The following is a 17,866-nucleotide window of genomic DNA, read 5'->3' on the forward strand; positions in this document are numbered from 1 at the left end:
CCTTAATTTTAATTTATTATTTTATAGAGATGATATTTACAGTGTGATTCATAGTATGAACTGTTCTAATTATAAGTACAAAACTTTGTGATTAAAATATTAAGAGTTTTGAGTATAATTTTCTATTTATCTTTGAGTAGCCAAGTATTGTTTTAGTTAAAATAGCGGAAGATGAAATATTGTCGTTGTATTCTAACTAGGAAGGATGAATGTTGTAATCGTACAATATTATTTGATATTAAAGTTTATCCGAGGGCATGAAAATTGAAAAGAGTCACGTAAACACTTATATTAGGCTTATTTTTAATTATACACTACACGTATTTTATATAAAATCTTATATACCTTGTACACTCTATTTTGTTGACAAGCATGAGTACTTTGGTCGTCAGTAAGGGAATTTGGAATAATTTTGGCCGGTGGGTTTTGATCTTTTATTTTTGTGTCAAACTGCTTTTTATGGTTTTAGATGTCCAAAATGTGAAAGCAATTCGAAAAAACCAGATATCTCTTATCATGTCAGCTAAAAAACGTATCTTTCAATCAAGTTGGTAAAATAGGATAAAGTGGAAACAAAAAACGAAATATTTTAGAAAATGATTAGGCGAAATTAACTCTTCTTCAATAGTCGTGTCCCAAGTACCAACCCCTTCCCCAACACCCCCCCCCCCCCCAAAACCACTCTTCTTCAACAATCGTGTCCCAAGTACCAACCCCTACCCCAACCCCCCCCCCCCCACCCCCCTAACCACTCTTATTCAACGGTCATGTCCCAAGTACCAACCCCTTCCCCAACCCCCCCTTCAACCACTCTTCTTCAACAGTCGTGTCCCAAGTACCAACCCCCCCCCCCCCCAACCCCTTCTTTCTCTCAAAAAAAAAAAGTGCCCCTATACTAGTTTTTATTTAAAAAAAATAAAACAACAAAGGTGCTAGGCCAATACTTAGTGGCGAAGCTACATGAGGGCGAGGAGTAGCAGTCACCCCTCCCCTTGCCTGAAACACACCTAGGAGTGCTGGTTTAGCCACTCCGCTCTCGCCGGAAATGAGAATTCTTGCTTCGGTGATCTGGTTTCTACAGTAGAGTTGGGTTATTTTTTTTATTTTTTATTTTTACATATATTGAAACCCCAATAACACCCTTCATCCATCACCTTGCCGCACTCAAATCTCACCCCAAAATAAGAAACCAGACGTGTACCTCCAGGAACGACACCCAAACAACCCAGATCATCCACACACCCATCCATGCCACCCCAACGACTTTCACTTTTGGATTTTCACCGTGAATCTGATCGTCTGCGCTCTTACCCGATGTAGTGAACTAGGATCGAGGCTGCTTTCGTCGACAAGTCCACTCGCCGTTGGACCAGGACTTGCCAAGCTGTGGGACGGTGGCTATAGGGATAAAGGGGCTGAGGAAAAAAGGCTTGAGATAAAATGGGAGAAGTGGCTTTGGAAATAACGATCTTATAAAAAGTTTTGGAAATAATGATCTCATAAAAAGCTTTGTTTATGGATATATTTAATTAAATAAACTTAGTTTTCAATCATTATAGCATAAAAATACTTTATTTAAACAAGTACAATTTAGTAATCAAGCTAGTTTTAATTCTAAACTAGTTAACAATATATATGGAACTAATATCATTTGTATTTCGATTCCAGTTAGTTTAGTAAACAATTTTAACATAAATCTAATTCTGTTTCATCCTCAATCCAATTCCTCCTTAATCTGATTCATCCTCAATTCAATTCGCTTCAATCTAATTACGAATTAGTAAACGCGGCCCTAAAGTGATTGATTGCTAGAATAGTAGATATGTTGTTGTTTGGTTAGACAGTTAAGAACGACAACTGTCGTAATTTTATTGGGCCACAAAGTCTAGTGAGTAAAATTGGTACTAAATGGTGAGTACTCAAGTATTATCTTTTTTCTTTTTTCCTTTTTTTTCCTTTTAAGATTCCTACCGTATTTATTTTAAACTCTGATATTATCTATACATATTGTATTACTTTTTAAAAAATAATGTAAATATTGTTTAATGCTTATTTTACAATAAAAGAAATTCATTTGAATCCATCTAGGCTCGGGCCTAGATCTCACCTAGGTGCTTAGCTACTAAGCTTTAGTCTGCTACCTGATTGGAGCATTTTTTTTAAAATCTAATCCTAGCAAATTTAAGCTTATTACATTGGCTTTGATATTACCACTTACAACCGCTTTGGTGGAGAGACTATTTTCTGCTATGAATATTGACTCAAAACTTTGCACTTGTCAATATAAAAGTAACCGTTTCAATTGAACCTTGCACTCTTTTGAATTCGGCCCTCCCCTTGACAAATTCTGACTTCGCCACTATCAATATTCACTAAAAACAATTAACGAAAACAATATGTTCTTGTTCATAAATTCTTCAACTTCAACCACTTAAATTTTTTATTTCCATAGCTGCTCATATAGTGCTCTAGTCTCGACTCTTGATCCAATAGCTTAAAGATTTCATGGCCAACATCCACCTCCTCATCGTCATTGTGATATAGTTCACCGACAATACTATATTATTGGAATTCATCTCATTCCCTCCGTTGATTAGTCTCGGCTGGCTCCCACTACCTCCATATGTTTGGTCATGTGTGGAGGACATTTTGTTGACAAAAGATCTTCCCAAAACAACATAGGATGAGTCCTGGGACTTGGTCACCATGTTTCAATAGGTCAATGTGATATTATGATAATCTACATAAATTTTATTGTGAGTAGCATATTTTAAATTATTTCCAATTTAATAACTTCAGTCTAAACATTTATAAGTTCAACATATTACAAATTTGATGTGGAATTCACTTTATTTGATTGAATGTGTAAAGTATTGTGTAAAATACAATTCAATAATGGTGTTAAAGGGCAATCCCATGCCAACAAAACTCCCCGCTTTGCGAGGGTCAGAGGAAGAGGGAACGTCTATCATGCAGCCTTACCTTTACTTTACAAAAAGACTGTTTCCACGACTCGAATTGTGACATTTCGGTCACAAAGTAAATGAAAAATATGATGAACATGAGTTGCACTCAAATCTCGCATATAAGTTCATTCCATGAAAATTTATACAGAATCCAAATCAAATGGATAAAGAAGCATCATAAACACAACCGACCATCTTCATCAAATCAAATTATTAAGAGCAAAATACATAGAGGGAAACAAAAAAAAATCAAAGTTGTTCAAGTCCTTCAGCAAATAGAGAAGCAAAAGCCTCCATAGAATGTTTTTTCAAAGCCAAACCAATCTCAACACCTCCTCCACCGTTCTTGCTATCTGAAAGAGAGATCGCTCCAGTCCTATCTATCGAAACGAATTCAATTGTCCTTGGTCTTCCCCATCCAAAATCAGCTGCATCATATAGCTCAAACCTATGTGAACCAGCAACAGAAAATATTCCATCAGTACTAGTCTCTGCATCGAACATGAGTGGTATCCAAGTCTCCATCCCGTTCAAAACACCGTCAGTGTCCAACCTTTTTATAGCTGTACTAACCGCAGTTAAGACCACGAACAACCCATCTTCTCCCATCAGGTCGTTCGTTTCTGCAATTACACCATGGGGTGCAATGCAATTCCCAAAATATGTTGCCGGTAAAGGAGGGTCTAAGCGAGACCTGCAGTCCACGTTAAAGACGAGAAGTACTTTCTTTGCTTTGATCTCCTTAGCCTTCACTAAGCAAACCCATGTATAGGCACACGCTAGCGAAAATGTTGACAAATGAAGCTGTACTGAAGGACCAGCTTGTTGCTTCTCCTTTGCCATCATAGACATCACTGATTGTCTTAGGGATTCTATTTTGGCACGTGTGATTTCGAAACTACCTCGAATTAAGCTTCCTTCACCTGTAAGCCCTAAAGACATTAAGGTTCTATTGTTGGAGCCGCTGTATCTTAACCAGTCCTTCGAGAGGATCGCTTGGAGCCCTGCCGGGTCTTTGATGGCCATTCTGTCATAACTTGGCAACAACAGCGAAGACAGTCCTTGTCCTCCATGTTTGCATATATGAGCCCATGATTTGATAAACATGGTTGAAGTCTTGCCGTCAAGGACAGCATGATGCACGGCTGATCCAATGGAAAAACCACCGGTGGGAAAGGCGGTGATTTGCAATGCTAGCACTTCAGCTTGGTCATGAGACACCGCCAAGTGGGGTATAAGGCGATGGTATTCCTTGGCCTCAACGCTAAAGCTGTTGCTTGAAACTAGATGGTAAAAATCAGCATTAGACTCAGCTATTGTGAGCGAAACCGCGTTGCCCTTGACATAATTGATAATGGGAGGGGAGTCTTGAGGCCAGGTGAGATTTCCTACTAGAGGTACAAAGTGTTGGAGGGTGACGGAGAGCGAGGTTTTGAGCTTCGGAAGTATGGAATCAAAGAAAAGTGATGTGTTGAATGAAGGTATTTCGAAGAAGAAAACGCGTTGAATTGGTGGAAACCTTAGCCACAAGATATCAAAGAAGGTTAGAGGAAGAGACTGATCATCCGGTGAGCTTGGATTTGGAGCTACCTTGCAAACCTCAACGACTTTGATTGAGCTTGGTTCTGCCATTGGAGATATGGAAGAAACTTTTGTGCAGAGCTAAGAGAGGAAACAAAAATAAATAACACAATTCCGTTAGCATTCAATCGGGAAAAAGTTAGCATTCAATCTGTGAAATTTTAGTTCCTATTATTCCTTGTGTAATTATATTTCTAGGTACTGGAAATGGAGAACTCAATTAAAAATGGAATTAAAGGTATTACCTTGAAAGCGTGGATTTTAAAGGTTTGGGGATGAACAGAGAGTAGGGATTTTCCCACCAACCAAACAGAGAACTGGAAAAGAAAGTTGAACTGAACACGAAAGCCAACTCGATCGATCTCGTCCGCCTCGGCTGGGTGTGGTCCTCCCTTACCCGTTCCCTTCAACCCTGACAGAAAATCCTCCCATCTCTCTGCAGCGGCCGTCCCGCAATCCCTGCGCCCATTCGGTCCCAAACCCTAGTGACAAAAGTGCCCTCAGAAATGTAAGTAATGGCAGAAGCACAGCCCGCACACTGGCAGAAATGTAAATAACGCAAAACAGTAAATATCTCGAAACCTGTTTAGAGACAAAATTACCCTCCTACCTTTTAATAACTACTTCCAACCCATCTCCAAATCCCATGGCTTTGTTGTAAATAAACAAAACCGAGGGGCAAACATGCTTAGAATAGAAGATAATATAACGTGGTGCCACTTTTATGCCACGTGGAGAGATGTTTCAGCGTGATTTGTACATATAGTGGTATATCATGTGTCACCATATAAATGGTAGGACATGTATGCTAAAAAGTTAATAATTTAAAAAATAAAATCTCTCACAATTTCTATTAAGATACGTGATATACCATTTATGTTTTTGTCACAAAGAAAAATTTCTACTATCCATGGGGAAATGAAACAAACAAAAAAAAAAAAGCCATCCGTAAGATTAACTAACATTTTTGCTCATCATCATTTAGTGTGGTATATGATCACCATCATATTTATCATCCTTAAATGAGTTTGAATTTCAAGATTCAAGTAATGGATAAACACAAATCTTAAAATTCAAACTCATCTAACAATGATAAATAGGATGATGATTATACACCATACTAAATAATGATGAGAAAAAATATACTCGAAAAAGAAGGATACACTTTTTCAGTCGACCAGTACATATGAAATGAGGCTTCAAACTTCAAAGGGTTTCAAGACCTTTAGCAAATAGAGAAGCAAAAGCCTCCATGGTCCATATGATGTTTTTCCATAACCAACGCAATGCCAACAGCGCCACCACCATTTTTGCCATCTGAAAAAGTGATTGCTCCAGTTCTGATTTTCCGAACCACTTCGGTACTCCTCGAAATGACTTTGGTATCGCTGGAGATTATATATAGCGGGCTGCAACCATCAAGCTTCGATTGTTTTGTCGTCAGTTCATGTTTAGGAACTCGTTCAAGTAGATTGCTTCGAGTTGGAGACCGATCGGGTGTTGGATTAGGCTTCTGTCGTAAGATGGTTTGAGCTGATCCGGTAACGAAATACCATCAGATTGATGGACATGTTTGTATATGTGAGCCCATGATTTTAGAAACAAGAAGAGAGTCTTGACGTCAAGAGCTGCATGGTGCATCGATATTCCAATGGAAAAGCCGCCGCTGTTGGAAAAAAAATGGTGATTTGAAACGCCATCACGGCGGCTTTTTCATAATACCGCCAGTTGGCCGGGTACAAAAGGATGGTATTCTTTGGGTTCGATTTTAAAGTCATTGCTTGAGAGGCGGCAAAAAGTGGCATCAGATTCCGCTACTGAGAGCGAAAGGGTGTCGCCTTTGACGTGATTGAGGGTGGGTTGGGAGAGTTTTCGGGCCAGGTGATGTTTCCGGCAAGAGGTAGAAAATGTTGGAGGGTGATAGCTAGAGAGCGAGGTTTTGACTTTTGAGTTTTGGAATAATTGTTGAATGAAAAAAAAAATTAAAGTGCCTGCAGGTGAAGAGCATGGCAATATTTTACAGAAGAAAAGGAGGTGGAAGGGTGGAAACCTTACGCATTGGTGGTCGGAGTAGGTTAGCGCAAGAGACAACTCGTGAGGCGGCTGTGCGCGATTGATTTTGAATACTGCTGAAAAGGTACCATTTTTGTAGAGTTCTACGTAAATTTCTCCCCTTGAGATGAGCCAGGTAGTGGTTGTGTAGCTACCCTGCAAACTTCAACGACTTTCACTGAGTTATTTGTTGAGATATAAGCTTGGTTGCAGATCAATCCCAGCTTAATCCTTCAGTTATTCTTCATTTGTTTCAGTTTTGAATGTATTTATTCTTAGTTGAAATCAAGGCCTAGGATTATAACGTTTTCAATGGTTAGATTTATACCAGCTGTTATAACTTAACAATTGTGTAGTGTAAGTGTGCACGTGACCTCCGACTTAAGGGCACATCCATAGAAGGCACACATAATAATAATATTATTTTTTTAAAGAAATAATATTATCTACATTAAGAATAAGAGAAAGTGGGCAAAGCCTAATAATTTAGAGAATGATAAGGCGATATTAGTTTTTCGTCAACAGTCGTGTCCTAAGTACCAACCCTTTCTAAGAGGAGAAATGACCGTTGTAGCCAGAACCCCCCCCCCCCCCCGGGGCGCCCCAACAACAACAAAAACACCACATATTAGAAATTTGATGCAGAATTCACTTTATTTGATTGAATGTGTAGAGTATTGTTTGAAATGCAATTCAATAATGGTGTTAAAGGGCGATCCCAAGCCAACAGGGCTCTCCGCTTTGCGAGGGTCAGAGGAGTGGGGAACGTTTATCATGCAGCCTTACCTTTACATTACAAAAAGACTATTTCCACGACTCGAACCATGACATTTTGGTCACAAAGTAAATGAAAAATATGATGAACATAAGTTGCACTCAAATCTCATATAAGTTCATTCCATGAAAATTTATACAGAATCCATATCAAACAGATAAAGATGCATCATAAACACAACCGACCATCTTCCTCAGATCAAATTATTAAGAGCAAAATACATAGAAGGAAACAAAAAAAAATCAAAGTTGTTCAAGTCCTTTAGCAAATAGAGAAGCAAAAGCGTCCATAGAATGTTTTTTCAAAGCCAAACCAATCTCAACACCTCCTCCACCGTTCTTGCTATCCGAAGGAGAGATCGCTCCAGTCCTATCTATCGAAACCAATTCAATCGTCATTGGTCTTCCCCATCCAAAATCAACTGCATCATATAGCTCAAACCTATGCGAACCAGCAACAGAAAATATTCTATCAGTACTAGTCTGTGCATCGAACATGACTGGTATCCAAGTCTCCATCCTGTTCAAAACACTATCAGTGTCCAACCTTTTTATAGGTGTACTAACCGCAGTTAAGGCCACGAACAATCCATCTTCTCCCATCAGGTCGTCTGTTTCTGCAATTACACCACTAGGTGTAATGCAATTCCCAAAATATGGTGCCGGTAAAGGAGGGTCTAAGTGAGACCTGCAGTCCACGTTAAAGATGAGAAGTACTTTCTTTGTTTTTATCTCCTCAGCCTTCACTAAGCAAACCCATGTATAGGCGCACGTTAGCGAAAACGTTGACAAATGAAGTTGTACTAAATGACCAGCTTGTTGCTTCTCCTTTGCCATCATAGACATCACTGATTGTCTTAGGGATTCTATTTTGGCACGTGTGACTTCGAAGCTACCTTGAATCAAGCTTCCTGCACCTGTAAACCCTGAAGACATTAAGGTTCTGTTGTTGGAGCCGCCGTATCTTAACCAGTCCTTCAATAAGATTGTGTGGAGCCCTGCCGGGTCTTTGATGGCCATTCTGTCATAACTTGGCAACAACGGCAAAGACAGTCCGTGTCCTCCATGTTTGCTTATATGAGCCCATGATTTGATAAACATGGTTGAAGTCTTGCCGTCAAGGACAACATGGTGCACGGCTGATCCAATGGAAAAACCGCCAGTGGGAAAGGCAGTGATTTGCAATGCTAGCACTTCAGCTTGGTCATGAGACATCGCCAAATGGGGTATAAGAGGATGGTATTCTTTGGCCTCAACGCTAAAGCTGTTGCTTGAAACTAGATGGTAAAAATCAGCATTAGACTCAGCTATTGTGAGCGAAACCGCGTTGCCCTTGACATAATTGATAATGGGAGGGGAGTCTTGAGGCCAGGTGAGATTTCCTGCTAGAGGTACAAAGTGTTGGAGGGTGACAGAGAGCGAGGTTTTGAGCTTCGGAAGTATGGAATCAAAGAAGAGTGATGTGTTGGATGAAGGTATTTCGAAGAAGAAAACGCGTTGAAATGGTGGAAACCTTAGCCACAAGATATCGAAGAAGGTTAGAAGAAGAGACTGATCATCGGTGAGCTTGGATTTGGGGCTACCTTGCAAACCTCAACTACTTTGATTGAGCTTGGTTCTGCCATTGGTGATATGGAAGAAGCTTTTGTGCATAGCTCAGAGAGGAAACAAAAATAAATAATACAAGTTAGTTAGCATTCAATTCGAAAAAAGTTGGGTAATGCAGAGAGGCTAAATTTGTAGACAAATATTGTAAATTAAATGACATGAAAGTTGATGATTGGATTATTACCTAAGCGTTGATAACGTACTCATTCTTATTAGTGACACATTATTTAGTTTGTAAATTTTGTCTACAAATTTAGCCTCTAGCAATGATTCAAAAAAAAATAATTCTGACATTCTATATTTCTCATTATAAAATACGCCGAAAGTTTTCGAATTTGAGTGCTAACGCGTCGTGATCAATCAGATTAAGCTCAAATCTTTTAGGGTGTGTATATATATTATATATTATGTAAAAAGCATTATTCTTTTGACTTTTTGCTTCGTTTTAGAGGCTGAATCTTCATTGACAATATAACAGCTTCAGCAATTGCAACGCCAGACAACCAGGGAGAGCGACAGTCCACCATAAAAAGCATTAAGTGTTATAATGTATTATGTGAATTTTCCAGATGAATAGTTTATTACTATTCATCTAAAGAAAATTCAGATGAATTATTATATGAAAATTCAGATGTGGATTGTCCAGATATCTAAATCTCCTAGATGCTGTTTCTCCCCAAAAAATAAAAATTTTTCCAAGATGCTAATGTTATTTAAACAACTGTGATTTAACAATTTAATTCCAAGTTAAAATATTTCCACGCGATCATGCAGGTTCTATTTTATGTTATGTTTGAGTGAGAGATAATCATGTTGTACCTTGACCGTGAGCATATGAATCTTTATAGAAGGAGACGAAAGATTTGTTAAGTTTGGTCTCCGATTAAATTAACCTGAAAACGAGATATCAATCTACTAATTAATAATAAAATGGAGCAAAAGGATCGCAAGATTCACAACAGCTCAAGCTTCAAACTTCCATATCTCCAATTGCCAATGGCGGACATAAACTCAGTGAAAGTAGTTGAAGCTTGCAGGGTGGCTCCTCATCCAACCTCACCGGATTCAACCGCCTCGCCGACCTCCCTTCCTCTTACCTTCTTTGACATGCGTTGGTTAAGGTTCCAACCGGTCCAGCGCCTTTATTTCTACCAAATTTCTACTTCCTTGATACCGAACTTCTCTTCTTCAAACTCAAAACCTCACTCTCTGTAACCCTGCAACACTTTCTACCTCTAGCAGGAAACCTCACTTGGCCGCAAGAATCCCCCAAACCGACCCTTAATTATGTCGAAGGCGATGCAGTTTCACTCACAATAGCCGAGACTGATGCTGATTTCTACCGCCTTTCGAGCGACGATGACTTTCTTGAAGCCCAAGAATACCATCCTCTTGTTCCCCAACTGCCAGTTTCTCATGAAAAAGCCGCGGTCATGGCATTGCAAGTCACCATCTTTCCATACAAGGGCTTTTCCATTGGAACAACCATGCACCATGCAGTCCTCGACGGCAAGACTTCAACCACGTTTGTAAAATCATGGGCTCACATATGCAAACATACCGGAGAAGGAGAGGGACTAGTACATCTGTCCTCATCTGTTTCGCTACCGGATGAGCTGACACAATTTTATGACAGAAGGGTTATTCCTGACCCAGCTGGGCTCGGAACTCTCTTTGCAAACCAGTATCTAAACTTGGGTGGTCCCAACAACAGAAGCTTAAAGATTTGGGAGACTAAAATGCCGCCAGGCTCGATCCGAGGCACCTTCAAATTCACACGAAAAGATATCGAATCGCTGAGGCAATTGATGAGGACTAAAGTTGGAGAGAAAAAACAAGAAGATGTTCACGTGTCAACTTTCACTCTAGCATGTGCCTATACATGGGTTTGCATTGTCAAGGCGAGGAAATAAAAGGTGAGACAACGCGTATGGTCTTTAGCGCCGACTGCAGGCCTCGCCTAGACCCTCCTGTACCCACAAATTACTTCGGAACTGCACAGCGGGATGTGTACCAGTTGTAGAAACAAAAAGGCTTTCTGGAGAAGACGGGCTGGTTGTGGCTGCAAATGCAATCCGCGAAGCTATAAGAAAGTTGGAGAAGGGGGTTTTGGATGGAGTGGAAAATTGGGTTTCGAATGTGGTTACTGTGACTTCTGCGAGAATGCTTACAGTTGCCGGTTCAAATCGGTTTAGGGTTTATGATACCGACTTTGGATGGGGAAGACCAAAGAAGGTTGAGATTGTTACAATTGATAGAACAAGAGCTATCTCCTTTTCAGACCCCAAGAGTGATGCTGGGGTGGTTGATGTTGGATTGGTTTTGGAAAAACATCATATGGAGGTTTTTGCTTCTCTGTTTTATAAAGATCTCAAAAGAAATATTTGTGAGGAACTTAAAGCTCAAATGATTAAGAGTATTTGTCTCTAAAGGTCTTAGATTCGTTCTCCATTTCAAGTATTGCCGGTATCCAAAACCAAATAATAAAAAAACGGCTTCAAAACATTTGAAGCTTTATTCTTGAAGCTCCTCATCTATATATGCTATAGTAACAAAACTTTCATTTCCACTTTATGTTTGGGGAATAATAATTAGGAGTTATTTGGTCACTATGAAACCAGCATTGTAACTTCTCTAAAAATTTGGGCCACAATTTTTCAGTTTGGTAGTATGAAAATTTTATTTTATTTTCTATTGTCACACGATCGCATAATGAGAAATTTATTCACGTTATAATATATAGGCATGTTTAAAAATATTGAGAATACATTTATTGAGAAGAGGATCATCTCCAGATCCACTTTGTGGGAATCTTAGAGATCCTCACATCCTAACCATTCATCATACATCGTGTGGTCAATTTTCATTAGATATTATTTGTGTCTAATTTTAAATAAAAAAATCAAATGATTTCCGAATGGAATCCAATTCTCATTTATTGACCATAAACTTACTACGTTAACCTCGTTAACACAAATTATTCTGCTCATAAAATAACATTCATATCAAATTATATCATATAAATTAGTAAGTACAACACCTAAGAATTTTTCAAATATTACAGCTAACTATCAGTGAAATAGTTATTATCACAACTAACTTTCTATGGAATTTTAAAATGCCACTAGTTAGCAGCCCAACTTTATAAATGAAACATATGATGTACTTCTGATTGAATTCTGACTAAATTACTGTTCTTTTTCTTCAATGAGTGCCCATATTTGTTTTCTTGTATGGGTGGCTAAATTATTAATCTACTGACTAATGAATTGCACCTGTGCCCGAAACTCGATTATATTTATATGTAGGGTTAGTAGTCCTATCTGAATTATGATCATCATCAAATAAAGTTCTTAATTTGATTTCAAATTCCAATTCAATTGTCCAATGACCGATGCAAATAATGTCACTACAAAAAAGGCCACTGCACACAAAAATATTATGTGTAGGATCCATCAATTGTAATTGTATTTTGTGGACAGCAAAGATTCTCTCTCACTTATTTGTATAAGTAAAGGTACAAGTATGAGCAATAAATGTAGAATTCTCCAAGCCCTTCTCCTCTCTGGTCGATCTCTCTCACTAAATTCACATTACAACACGTTATTAGCTCGCTTCCGTTGCTGTGTTAAGAAATTAAAGAATTTTAGAGAAGGATCTTCTACTACTAAAAACATTCAAAGGCTTTCATCGTTTCCATCCAATCCAGATTTTTCTAAAACACGAAATCGATTTTTTGGAGGTCCTCATCTCATGAAAACATCAACCACGATGCATGTACCCAATATTTTTTTTTATTATTTTATATGTTGCCTATTTTGTAATAGTCAGTAGATCAATAATTTAGCCACTCATTCAAGAAAAAAAATATAAATGTGGGAACCATTCAAGAAAAAGAATGGGTTCCCACTCATTGAATAATTTAGCCACTCATTGAATGGGTTCCCACTCAAGAAAAAGAATGGACACATTGTCAGATATTGATCTTTAAGTTAGATTCTCACATCATATGTTTCATTTATAAAGTTGGGCTGCTAACTAGTAATATTATAAAATTTCATACATAATATATAACAGCGTTATTGGGAATTGAGAATTAACGATCTCTAGAGATAAATGCTCTTAATAATTTGAGTTACAAGTACTTAGCAAATTTTTTTTATTAAGACCTTTATTAAACAAAAAAGTAAAAATCTCCATATGATGTTTTTCCAAAACCAATCCAACATCAACAATCCCAGCATCACCCTTGGGGTCTGAAAAGGAGATAGCTCTGTTTCTATCAACGGAAACGATCTCAAACTTCTTTAGTCTTCCCCATCCAAAGTAATCAGTATCATAAACCCTAAACCGATGTGAACCGGCAATGCTTGGCATTCTCCCAGAAGTCACAGTAACCACTCTCGAAAACCAATTTTCCGCTCCATCCAAAGCCCCCTTCTCCAACTTTCTTATAGCTTCACGGATTGCATTTGCCGCCACACTTAGCCTTTCTTCTCCAAAAAGCCCTTTTGTTTCTACAACTGGTACAGATCCCGCTATGCAGTTCCCGAAGTAATTTGTGGGTAGAGGAGGGTCTAGGCGATGAGAGATTTTTCAGTGTGATCGCTACACGGGATGGTACACTACGTGTCAGTATATAAATGGTGAGATATGTGTGCTAAAAAGTTAATAACTTTAAAAATAAAAATTTCACCATTCTTATTAAAACACATGAGTGTACCACTTGTGTTCCCGTCACAACTAAAATTTTCTCCTTGGCGAGGCCTCAGTTGGCGCTAAAGAACATACGCGTTGTGTCACCTTTTGTTCCCTGTTCCTTGACAATGCAAACCCATGTATAGGCACATGCTAGAGTGAAAGTTGACACATGAACATCTTGTTGGTTCTTCTCTCCAAGTTTAGTCCTCATCAATTGCCTTGTTCATGTGTCAACTTTTATTATAATTATCTTGTTCTTTTGTAAGTACTTTGTGTGATTTTAATCCTATTTTTTTCAGTACTAAAAATCTTATCTAGCAATTGGTCGGTAACAAAATATCATCAGATTGACGACATGTTTGCATTCCCGTGATTTTAGAAACAAGAAGTGAGTCTTGACATCAACAGCTGCATGATACATCGATATTCCCATGGAAAAAAGCCGCCTTTGTTGCAAAAAAAGGGGTAATTTGAAACGGCCATCACAGAGGCTTTTCGTGAATACTGTGCCAGTAGGGTACAAAAGGCGATGGAAGGATGGTCTATGTAGGTTAGGTGAAGATTAATAGAGATATCGACTTACGTATCTTTATTAAAGAGATACTTTATTAAAGAGATGATTTACGTATCTTTATTAAAGAGATGACACAAATAAATGATAAGAATAACATATTTAAAAAATTAATAATTTATGGCAATATTTCATATAAATATATATATGTATATTTTTTTTCAGTTATGATAAAAAAAAAAAAAAGTAGTCAGTAGATTAATAATTTAGTCACCCATTCGAGAAAAGGAAATATGGGCACCCATTCAAGAAAAGAATAGTAATTCTATAAAGGGATATTTTGAATGCGGTCCTTAATCCTTAACATTCTTTAATTAAAAACGTAATAGTATTCAAATTTTGATCAAGGTCCATTGAGTTTGTACACCTCATTATGTTAGTATTAATATTTATATTGTAATAGTTTTGACATTAATTGTTTGATATTTTATGAGATTTATAATCCTATAAATTTAAAATCCCTTATTATAATACTATTAGAAACGGTTACAATAAAAAAATTCAAACATTTTGATTGAATAAATGGATAAAAACTATGTAAAAATAAGAAATAATAAATGGCAATAAAATGTATCCATAGTGTTAAAAAATTGGTACCTTTCACATATAACAAAGTGGTACATTAATAAAGAAGAATGGGTACATTGTAAATAAATTAGGGTACAAATAAAAGATTAAAAATTATGAGTACAAATGAATTTTAAAAATATAGGCGCTAAAAGAATATAATACATGGGTACAAAATAAAACTAAAAAGAAAATACTACAAATTAAAAAAAATGTTGCAAAGTAAAAGTGCACAAACTAAAAATATAAATATATAATACAAAGTTTAGGCATAAAACATAAATATACCATATGTAATTTTTCTATCATTAATTAAATATACAATGTCACGTGACGGTATACATATGGGTACAAACACAAATAAAACTTTAAAACATATGGGCACAAAAAGAAACTAATATATGGGTACAAATTAAAAATGAAAAGAAAATTGGTACAAATTAAAAAATATTTGCAAATTAAAAATGGTTACAAACTAAAAATAAAAATATATGATAAAAAATTTAGCCATAAATATAAATATACTAATTGTAACATTTTTAACACTAAAGGAATATATTTAAAAATAAAAATATTTTATTATTCAAATAATTAATGATGTTATTAATACCCAAAGACCTTGATCAAAAGTTCAAATTGAATAGGATTTTAATCAATGGAGTAAGAAAAAGAAAGATGTAAACCTAATTTTCCTTTCTATAAAAGTACATCATATGTTTCAATTATAAAGTTGGGCTGCAAACTATTGGCATTATAAAATTCCATAGAAAGTTAGTTGTGCCAATAACTATTTCAGTAAAAGTTAGATGTGAACTTGTAATTCATGAAAAATTCTTGGGTGTTGTAATTATTAATTCATATGATATAATTTGATATGATTGTTATTTCATTGACAGAATAATTTGTATTAAAGAGATTGTCGTAGCTTTAAAATGCCTATATATTATGACATAAAGAAATTTGTCTCTTATGCGGTCGTGCGACAATAAAAAAATAAAAAACTTCATACTACCAAACTGAAAAATTGTGATTCAAATTTTGATAGAAGCTACAATGTTGGTTTCATATTGACCAAATAGCTCCTAATTATTATTCCCCAAAACATAAAGTGGAAATGAAAGTTTTGTTACTAGCATATATAGATGAGGAGCTTCAACAGTAAAGCTTCAAATGTTTTGAAGCCCTTTTTTTTAATTTGGTTTTGGATATCGGCAATACTGGGTATGGAGAACAAATCTGAGATCTCTAGAAATAAATATTCTTAATTATTTGAGTTACAAGTTGTTAATAAATATTTCTTTTAAGACCTTTATAAAACAGAGAAGCAAAAACCTCCATATGATGTTTTTCCAAAACCAATCCAGCATCAACAACCCCAGCCTCACTCTTGGGGTCTGAAAAGGAGATAGCTTTGTTTCTATCAATGGAAACAATGTCAACCTTCTTTGGTCTTCCCCATCCAAAGTCGGTATCATAAACCCTAAACCGATGTGAGCCGGCAACACTTCGCATTCTCCCAGAAGTCACAGTAACCACTCTCGAAACCCAATTTTCCGCTCCATCCAAAACCCCCTTCTCCAACTTTCTTATAGCTTCACGGATTGCATATACCGCCACAACCAGCCCGTCTTCTCCAAAAAGCCCTTTTGTTTCTACAACTGGTACACATCCCGCTGTGCAGTTCCCGAAGTAATTTGTGGGTAGAGGAGGGTCTAGGCGAGGCCTGCAGTCGGCCATAAAGACCATACGCGTTGTCTCACCTTTTATTTCCTCGGCCTTGACAATGCAAACCCATGTATAGGCACATGCTAGAGTGAAAGTTGACACATGAACATCTTCTTGTTTCTTCTCTCTAGCATTGGTCCTCATCAGTTGCCTCAGCGATTCGATATCTTTTTGTGTGAATTTGAAGGTGCCTCGGATCAAGCCTGGCGGCACCTTAGTTTCCCAAATCTTTAAGCTTCTGTTATTGGGACCGCCCAAGTTTAGATACTGGTTTGCAAAGACAGTTCCGAGCTCAGCTGGGTCAGGAATAACCCTTCTGTCATAAAATTGTGTCAGCTCATCCGGTAACAAAACAGATGAGGACAGATGTACTAGTCCCTCTCCTTCTCCGATATGTTTGCATACGTGAGCCCATGATTTTACAAACGTGGTTGAAGTTTTGCCGTCGAGAACTGCATGGTGCATGGTTGTTCCAATGGAAAAGCCCTTGTTTGAAAAGATGGTGACTTGCAATCCCATGATCGCGGCTTTTTCATGAGAAACTGGCAGTTGGGGAACAAGAGGATGGTATTCTTGGGCTTCAAGAAAGTCATCGTCGCTCGAAAGACGGTAGAAATCAGCATCAGTCTCTGCTATTGTGAGTGAAACTGCATCGCCTTCAACATAATTAAGGGTCGGTTTGGGGGATTCTTGCGGCCAAGTGAGGTTTCCTGCCAGAGGTAGAAAGTGTTGTAGGGTTATAGAGAGTGAGATTTTGAGTTTGGAGAAGAGAAGTTTGGTATCAAAGGAAGTACAAATTTGGTAGAAGTAAAGGCGCTGGACCGGTTGGAACCTTAACCAACGTATGTCAAAGAAGGTAAGAGAAAGGGAGGTCGGCGAGGCGGTTGAATCTGGCGAGGTTGGATGAGGAGCCACCCTGCAAGCTTCAACTACTTTCACTGAATTTGTGTACGCCATTGGCAATTGGAGACCTAGAAGGTTGGAGCTTGAGCTGTTGAGAATCTTGTGTTTCTTTTGCTCCTTTTTATTGTAAATTAGTACTTGGTAGTGGAGGGATGTCTCGTTGATTGTTGTGTCGTTATCAAGTTTCTTTAATCGGGGACCACCAACTTTGGGATTTGGATTCTCGCCGGAATTTCTTCGTGGGGATCATAAGGATTAACGCACGTGGACCGTTAATAAAAAATCGTATGACCACAATTTTTTCATTTTTTATATTTTTCACGTAAAATGAGATTACTTTACTTTTAAAAATATAAAAAGCATTTAATTGTAGCCGCACGATTTTTTATCAACGGTCCACATGCGTTGATCTTTAGGA

General features: G+C 37.4%; 2 protein-coding genes and 3 pseudogenes across 2 annotated transcripts; 1 reads left to right on the forward strand and 4 right to left on the reverse strand.

Moving 5' to 3' along the window:
• Positions 1-3,066: 3,066 nt before the first annotated feature.
• LOC103955737 (phenolic glucoside malonyltransferase 2-like) lies at positions 3,067-5,057 on the reverse strand. The gene is made up of 2 exons (XM_048578007.1): positions 4,793-5,057; positions 3,067-4,628 (listed from the first exon to the last, which is right to left on the reverse strand). Exon 2 carries the CDS (start codon positions 4,596-4,598, stop codon positions 3,216-3,218), a length of 1,383 nt encoding a protein of 460 aa, XP_048433964.1. The 5' UTR covers positions 4,599-4,628; positions 4,793-5,057; the 3' UTR covers positions 3,067-3,215.
• Positions 5,058-5,753: 696 nt separating this feature from the next.
• On the reverse strand, positions 5,754-6,996 carry LOC108867829 (annotated as a pseudogene).
• Positions 6,997-7,441: 445 nt separating this feature from the next.
• On the reverse strand, positions 7,442-9,013 carry LOC103955739 (annotated as a pseudogene).
• A 290-nt stretch (positions 9,014-9,303) lies between these two features.
• Positions 9,304-11,508, forward strand: LOC103955790 (annotated as a pseudogene).
• A 4,503-nt stretch (positions 11,509-16,011) lies between these two features.
• LOC103955740 (phenolic glucoside malonyltransferase 1-like) lies at positions 16,012-17,502 on the reverse strand. Its single transcript, XM_009367645.3, has one exon. It carries the CDS (start codon positions 17,500-17,502, stop codon positions 16,105-16,107), a length of 1,398 nt encoding a protein of 465 aa, XP_009365920.2. The 3' UTR covers positions 16,012-16,104.
• Between the last annotated feature and the right edge of the window lie 364 nt (positions 17,503-17,866).

Source organism: the organism of the source record quoted next, unplaced genomic scaffold (genome assembly GCF_019419815.1).
Source record: "Pyrus x bretschneideri cultivar Hongxiangsu unplaced genomic scaffold, Pyrus_bretschneideri_v1 Contig12, whole genome shotgun sequence".
Taxonomy (NCBI): domain Eukaryota; kingdom Viridiplantae; phylum Streptophyta; class Magnoliopsida; order Rosales; family Rosaceae; genus Pyrus; species Pyrus x bretschneideri.

What these genes read in the sequence shown, in the direction of transcription:
- LOC103955737 (XM_048578007.1), bottom strand. Translation starts at nt 4,598, where the DNA reads ATGGCAGAACCAAGCTCAATCAAAGTCGTTGAGGTTTGCAAGGTAGCT.
- LOC103955740 (XM_009367645.3), bottom strand. Translation starts at nt 17,502, where the DNA reads ATGGCGTACACAAATTCAGTGAAAGTAGTTGAAGCTTGCAGGGTGGCT.